General features: G+C 34.1%; 1 protein-coding gene across 1 annotated transcript; it reads right to left on the reverse strand.

Moving 5' to 3' along the window:
• Positions 1–3,276: 3,276 nt before the first annotated feature.
• Positions 3,277–8,155, reverse strand: LOC100811552 (probable mitochondrial-processing peptidase subunit beta, mitochondrial). Its single transcript, XM_003532208.5, has 9 exons — positions 7,310–8,155; positions 6,795–6,959; positions 6,556–6,693; positions 6,318–6,469; positions 6,116–6,224; positions 5,641–5,739; positions 4,419–4,484; positions 3,665–3,772; positions 3,277–3,543 (listed from the first exon to the last, which is right to left on the reverse strand). The coding sequence occupies exons 1-9, from the start codon at positions 7,970–7,972 to the stop codon at positions 3,457–3,459; spliced, it is 1,587 nt and encodes a 528-aa protein (XP_003532256.1). The 5' UTR covers positions 7,973–8,155; the 3' UTR covers positions 3,277–3,456.
• Positions 8,156–8,478: the final 323 nt, after the last annotated feature.

Genomic DNA, 8,478 nt, shown 5'->3' on the forward strand with positions numbered 1-8,478 from the left:
TCTTGTAAAAGCCAGCATTTTTTTAGAGAATGATGGGTTTGTGTTGTGAGAGAATGGTGGTGCTTTTGAAGAGTAGGGAATGGGAATTAAAGAATTTGGAGAAGAATATTCGTGGAAAATAATTTTCCACTTTGGGACTGTGGTTTTTAATTTTAATCCTAATTTGTTATTAAAAAAGATGCTTGGGAAAGTTGGCATATCCTGGGGAGTGGGAAGGGAAGATTGAAACATTTTGCTTTAGGTGTAAATCAAAGTAAAGTGAAAAAAGAATCAGAGAAAATAAAATTAAGAATACGTCAGAGGAAAAAGAAACAATTTTTAAAATAATAAATATGTTTATCTACTTACATATCATTCCTTATGTGTTTTTGGTAACAATTATTTTAAAAGATATAGAGGTCAATTAACTTAAGTTTTTGGCTTAGTTTTTCTTCTTCTTTTTTTTTTTTACTTTTTGGCAAATTTATCTCCAATAAATTAATTTGGTGTATTTTTTTTAAAAGAAAAGCTTGCAAATTTTAATCTTAAAAATTGGGATACATTCGCTAAAGAAAATTATGAGCAGAAAGATTTTTTTTGTGTGTGTTGATCCAGAAAGATAAAACCGCGTTTACAATTATTTGCACAAGTATTGGCTCTTTCCAATTAACAAATACTTGTACTAAAATAACGCTTAATAAGTACTGAATAAATAATTATTTCGTTAAAAAAAATATGATAAAGTATATTAAAATTTAGCTTAAAAACATATTAATATTTTACTATTGAGTAAGTGGATCAATTCGGGGGTTCTAACTTAACATACTTGTGGTCAATAGAAATAATATAAAAAATGTTATGAAGTAGTTTTATATGGTGATTCAATCAGAAATGATTTTATGAAATTATAATTTATAATTGTTTAAGATGGTTGGTGCAAGGCCATTAAGCTCTATTTTGTAATTACTTAATGAACAACCTTGGATTTTTCAACAGCAAACATTCATATCCAATTATCCATGAAAGATGATAACTGTGAGCTAAGAGATGTATTAAAGGAATGGGGTCGTTTTGGGCGATAGGGGTTGCCGTTTTGAATCATAAAACAAGACAAGGGTCATTTTTTGGGGAAAAGAATAAGGAAAATAGTCAGATTTGTACTTTCAAGCCATTATTTTATTGGAGAGGAATATACTATTCGCCAATTATACAAAATATTTGTGTCCAGAGTTTAGTATTAAGAAAAAGAGATGCTTTCTTTGTTCTAGAACTATAGGTTTTTTTCTGCATTTTAAAGTTTTCATCATTTTATAATCTTAAGGTTTGGTCAATTTTTTTTTAATAATTTTTCATTAAATTATTGTATGGATAATTAATTTAATAGTATTTACAGTACCAAATTCATTTTAAAAGTACTTCAACTAATTAAATGAAATAACACCTTTATTGCTTTCTTATCTATAAACAAAATGAAATAAGATCTCATTAAATATAGATGTTTCATTCAATATACACATCAATTAAATAATTTTGTAGTCTACGTGTAACTAGCTTAAACGATATTAATAATTTTCAAATGAAGAAAGTACAGATAAAAAGTATTTGTATTTACTGTATTAAATCATGACTTATCGTCAAGGGGATTAAAAAAATCATTACTTATCGATACATTATTGATATAGAGTAATTTCTATATTGGAATCTAATTATGTGTCATTAAATTATTAATATAACTATTTTTTTAATGTGTTTTAAGATGCCATTAAATAATAGAATAAAAATTGACTCTAACAAAACGTTAAACTTAAAATCATCAAATAATTACAATGGCTAGAGATCCATAAAAAAACAAACATCACAACGAGACATGTGGAAATAGGTATGTGGTTCCTTGTTCCCGCTCTCAAAAACTCATCCCCGTGTCTAACGGGTGTAATTTTTTTCCCCATTCCCATCCTTGTTGCAAAAGAAACATAAAAATTAATTTTAAGAAATAATTTTTTAACGCCAAAAATATATATTATTTATTCAAGTAACTACATTAGATGTAAAAGCCTTAACTCTTTAGAAAAAAAAAATAAAGGTAACATATGCACTATAAAATAAAGGTAATTAAGTTATTATACATGTCGGATACGAATAGAAGTACAAAGTGGGTATGTACATACCCATTTCCATATCCGTTAAAAAAATTTGAGTATTATCTGTTCTCAATCAAAGTGAGTATTTTTCCTCAAAATCAGAATGAATCTGAAACACTATCCACATATACAAATTTGTTTGTCATGTCTACTTAAAAAACATCAACAAAAATTATATTCCTATTATGATTTACAAAACATTATTTGTAATTAAAAATTTAAGGTAAGCACATATGTGAATCCTCATGAAACCATTATTTTAGAGAATAATTTTGTTGAAGAGCAACGAGTGTAGGAGTTATCCTTTTTTTATTATTATTATTATTTTGAAGTGATGTAGGAGTTACTCTTGATGTTTAGACTTCCGCGTAGAATTTACAAAAATAAATATTAATATATGATCGCGTGACAAATTAACTTTCTTAAGTAAAACAAAACAAAAAATCTCTAGACTTGTTGTGTCATTAAAATAATTTACTCGTCAAATGCCATCATTTTAAAGGCCATCCAATTGTGTAGCCCAAATTTTGGTCCTACAAGTCAATTTGTAGGCAAGGCAGATTCAGCAGATTGGGATCTCTCTTAATACTATATACTGTACGTGTAAGGTTTTGTGGCTTAATATGCAGAATGCACAACTCATTTTTAAGTGTTCCCAAGTCAAATTATAGAGATCCAAGTTTATATACAAGACTTTGTTGTTGTAACAAGGACCGGAGGGAGTATTTGAATGAACGAAAATAAGATAAGATAAATTTATCTCCCCTTATTTAGCTGAATGAAAAAGAAAATGAAAAGAAAGAAAGCAGATGAAAAACATTATTATACTAATTAAAAATATTTCTTTTATTTCATTATTTTTAAAAAATATATATATCCAATTTTCCAACAAATAAAGCTTAAACATGTTAGCCCTCTGGTTAGTTTTCTAATATAATCTTATTGGTCAAACTAATGTAAGATAATATAGCAAATCAATCATATTACCCAAGCTTGATCTGTTTCAGTGTTGGGCACAAATTCATCCAACTGCACTATTGATTGAATCGATGAGTTCAAAGGGTCCAAAAACCAAATATGAGGTTCAAGAGAAACAAGGGCAATTTTTAAGTAAACACCATTTTCAACAGGAATGAGTAATTGCGAAGGATGCCAATTACATCACTGACAACAGCATACTTATTACTGCAAAAATGTTACAAAATAGAGGTCCATGACAAATAAATGAAAAATGGCTGCCAAAGCAGCCATCCAGAGGCATAAATCTTGTAAATTTGAATAAAACATTTGCCAGACCTCCAATGAAGTTTAAATGAGGCAAAAAAACTATAATGAACTAATAGCGGTTCCAGTAGGTTCTGCGTCGGAACCAGTTGTAATCAGGCAAACGCTGAATAGGACCCGTGGCAGCAATAACAACATCCTGCAAGAGAAACATGTGACAAGATCATAAATTCTAAAGAGACATGACACCACTAGAAAGCTCCAAGGAATAAACTAGGTGTCTCTACTACTAAATAGTAAGGATATGTTTCAATAACTACCTTGTCATAGATAAATCGGTTCGCAACACGTTTAATTGTACTGGCATCAACAGCATCAATTCTAGCAAACAATTCAGCAAATGGGATTCTTCGACCATATGTGAGTAGCTGAAAACAAAATAAAAGAATGAAACATCAAATGGTAGTGGAGCACATATTGAGAGAAAGAGGCTTAGTACAAATTGCAAAGGAAAATAGTTAATAACGACATTAATACAGAATGTTACAATCAATAGGCCATTTATTAACTTTAACTAAGTAATCATGCTATACAAGTGCCTGCCATCTCAAAGAGTTTTATCTATCACTACCAAGTATTTCACTATCATCTATCACAATTGTCAAACAAACATCTTCATGGGAATAATATTCCTAGGAATGTGAATCCCGGGAATACAATTTTATACCTTGAAACAAACACCTCCTAAGTTATAATAAACATTCACCCATGCCCCTCTTACAGACTGTTTGGTGAGAGAAATTGGAGGGAGGAGAGAGGAGAGAGGAGGAATTAAGTTGGGTTGTTTGGTAAGAGGGAAAGATGGTGGAAATAATTTTAAAAATAATGGAACCCACTATACTATTTCTCACCTATTTCCACCCATCTCTCTACCTCTCTCTTTATCTCTTCAACCAAACATCTCTAATTACCACTTTATTTCTCACCTATTTCCGTTAACCTTTATTTTTTTCATCCATCTCTCATCTCTACCGAACAAGGCATTCATGAAGTTATGTGTAAGATCTTTTGTACCTGACGACCAATATCTTCAGCCACTGGGCTTGTTCCATCTATGTGTAGTAGCAGTGAAGATTTCAACTGTAAAAAACAAATTTACAAGTGAATACAGCACTACGAACAGGAAACAAAAATTAATTGAAAGAATGAAAGTAATTAAACATTCAACTAATTTATGATAAAGATACTAGTAATATAACTAAAAAACAGCATAAATATTTAAAGAGTATAAATGCACATCAAACAATCCAACAACCTTTGGGCATACCAAAGGCTATATACAAAATGAGCCAAAATGATTGTGAAGGAGGCAATGTGAGCAAGAAACTCACAAACATCGGATTTCACAATTGTTAACGTATTTTTTAGGGAGCAAAAGTTAACCATCGGAATTTTGCTTAAAAGAAAATATCAGCACTATCATGCAATTGCAAATTGAACTTAGCAAAGATATAAAAGATGTGTGGTAAGCATTCTTCCCTACATTAGAAAACAATTTTCAAGCTTATAAACAGCAAAACATGACATCAGAAATAGAAAGGCAATGAAAGAGTAAAATGCTGTTGCACGTTCCACTAATAACCTATGAATCAGGTATGACTTTATTTTTTGCTAAAATTGAATAAACTTTTAATCCAGTATATCATTAAGTATGAAGCGAATATCAAATTGATTTGCCATCTCACATATATAATCATCAACAATGACTCATTACTTGCAATTGTATTACCACTGCCAGATCATGTCAGTTTTTCAACTCATGCATATATAATTTTGTATAAACAAGGTTTCAATGAAGACCACACAAAATGTCATCATAAAGAAAAAGCTAGTGACAGAACAAAATACCCTAACCAGTTTAATCTGAAATTTTCATCATTCAAAATCTGAACCAGTATGCAGATGTTATGTCCAATCATCACATATATAATTAAAATCCAATCCTTTACACATAAAATTGAATGTTTTAAAAAGGAAACTACCTCAAGTATTAGACTGAGCCTGTAACAAATTTATGTTGGATATAAGTTCTTCATTATAAAAGTGCATTTAAATGAATTGAGTAGATGCAATATGCTAAACTCATCAAGTGGCTAGACAACATAACTCCAACCATATCTTGGACAATAAATACATCCATTCATAAGCGAAGCTTTGTGGTACACAGTACAAGCCAAATTCATTTGTCAGATTCAATTAGCAAACCAGGGAATCAGTAATTGTAGTAGAAACCCACCTGATTACGAGCACGTGTAACATCATCTTCTGAAACACGATAAGCCAACTTGGTTGTCTCATACATTATTGCATAGGACAAATCATCCAAGCAATCAGGCTGAAAACACAACAAATTAAGGAGAGAAAAAGGTTTATAATGAAGATATGGATAAAAAGATAAAGAACATAACCTAAAATATACTACTTTTTCAAACATCAAACTATTAGATCATCCATCACATATTGCTGAGACACTGAAAACCATTTACGTATTTATATTTGCATCACTAATGACATTTCCTTGAGAGAAAAGGAGTAAAGAAAGGAAGTAAAAAAGTATTATATTTACAAAAACTGAGGGGATAAATGTTCCTCTGCATCAACAAAAACTTGGTGATTTATCCTTGACTTTTCAGGCAAATCTTTAAAGAAAGTATCGCATGGGCTACTTTGTTTTAAAAAATACCTCTAAGAAAAAACACACTATGTGTTACCTTGGCAACGGCATAAACACCAAAAAGACCTGTGTCCTTGTAATTGGTGTTGAAAGCCATAATGCTCTCGGCAACTTCATTAATGCCAATTCGCTGTGCTAACTCAGAACTGTTTATAGTCAAAACACATTAAGTTAGTATCAGGAGGAGCATTTTTCTTTTTCTTTTTTCAGGAAGGGGAAGGGGGGTTCAAGTCACATACCCCATGTGTTTTCCACCTCCTGCTGCCTTATTCCAAGAACCCAACATAGCTTGCATGACCATGAGAGGAATTGAATCCGGATCCTTCCAAGATGCCCCTTCAAAAGCCACAGCAAATTGAGCTAGGGGAATATCATCATCAAGCATTCTAACCTGTTTTCAGAGCAACACAGACAGAAATAAGTTATTAAATTTACCAACAAGACAGGTTCAAATGCATTCCAAACAAATATTCTTACCTCAGAACCAGTAAAAATAGCCGGCTCTCTAGCAACTAATTGAGATGTGGTAGTGGGATCTGTTGACAACTTAGTAAACAACTTTTTCACTTGCTCAACAATGTCTTCATGCTTGACAGCTCCAGATGCAGCTATCACCTTTGAAAGCAAACCAGCACAGAATATAAGTTATGTCTTCAGTGTAATACACACTAACAAGAATATACATACATGCATGATCTCATTAATTTTCTACATACCATCCTAGGAGCTGTGTAATGTGTCTGAATGTAACTCTGCAGATGAGCTTTGGTGATCGTCTTAATGTTCTGAGCAGGTCCAAGAATGGTTCTTCCAAGAGGAGTGTACTGGAATGCAGTAGCGTGTAGGTGGTCAAAAATCACTTCCTCAGTTTGACCCTCAACCTACAAGCAGTTTCACACAACAAACCTTTTAACAAAATCGACATAATCAACAATAACAACAAAATCCTCGTCACACGAAATTTCCCCAAAATCAGCATCAAAAGAAGAAAAAATGTTTAATTTACACACACCACACCATCACTATAAAATAGTCTAAGCCCAACAGCATTCGATCATTTCATCTCATTGTGTCACTCTATTTACAAATATAATGTAGCTATAAGCTAAAGTCTAGGAACTTAAGTTAATATTCATGTATGATAAGTTTGTTGAGAAATAATCTGGATGATTTCTAATTAATTGATTAGACTAACAACAATGCATAACAATTAAAAAGAGGGTTGTAGAACCTCCTCCATCTCCCGGAGAATGACATCGCGCTCGCGGTTGATGCGAGTTTCCTCGAATCGGGAGTTCTGGAGGATGTCGGCGAGGATGTCGAGGGCCTGGGGGACGTCCTTGTCGGTGACCTTGGCGTAGTAGGTGGTTTGCTCCCTTGAGGTGTAGGCGTTGAGGTGTCCTCCCATGTTCTCAATCTCTTCCTCGAGCTCACGCGCGTTGCGCCTCTCGGTGCCCTTAAAGATCATGTGCTCGAGGAAGTGTGCGGTGCCGTTGGTCTCCTCGGTCTCGAACCGCGAACCGGCGTCGATCCAGACGCCGACGGTGGCGGTGCGGGCGCTGAGGGTGGACTCGGTGGCGATGCGGAGGCCGTTGGGAAGCGTGGTCACGCGCGTCTCGGGGGAGGACAGGATGCGCGTGTGGTCAGAGAGGGTGGGCCGGGGGGACCCATGCTTCAGGAAGCGGGGGTCGGGGTTCTCGAGCTGCCGGAGCTTGGACTTCACGGCCTCGGCGGCGCGGTCGTAGATCATGGCGGTGGGGGGAAGAGGGGCGGGAGGGGAGGAGGCGGAGGGAGCCACAGCGGCGGCGGAGGCAGAGAGGGATCGGAGGGAGGAGAGGGCGGAGGCCCGCCGATCGGAGCGGCGGGCCACGGAGAGGAGGCGGTTGAGGGACATGGCTTGGCTCCGCGCTCGCAGTTGGGTCTAGGGTTTCACGGTGGAAGAGAAATTGCGAATATATGAAGTGATGAGAGGAGAGAGAGAAGAAAATTGGGTGTGGGACGAGTATTCTATTCTAAGTTCTCGAGAGACTGGGGACAATTCACATTTGTGAGTAGTGACCAGGGACAAGACTCGAGAGAGAGTTGGGGAGATTTTTTTTTTCATTTTTAAGAAGAAAATTCTTTTTTTTAGAGTGCAAATATTTTTAACACATAAAAACATCATATAAATTGAATAACTATAATCCATATACATCATAAGTTATGAAATTTATTTTTTTATAAGTAATTATCTAACAAAATTTTGATTACACGAGTAAGAATAATTTATTTAATAAAAAAATTCATGTTTAATTTTTATCATGTGTAAAATTCTCTTAAATAAATGATAGTCATGCACAGTGAAAATGATATTAATTTCAGTGAGTTAAAAGGATACATATGGACTCTATCTCATAACAC

The sequence above is a fragment of the Glycine max genome, chromosome 8 (genome assembly GCF_000004515.6).
Source record: "Glycine max cultivar Williams 82 chromosome 8, Glycine_max_v4.0, whole genome shotgun sequence".
Taxonomy (NCBI): Eukaryota; Viridiplantae; Streptophyta; class Magnoliopsida; order Fabales; family Fabaceae; genus Glycine; species Glycine max.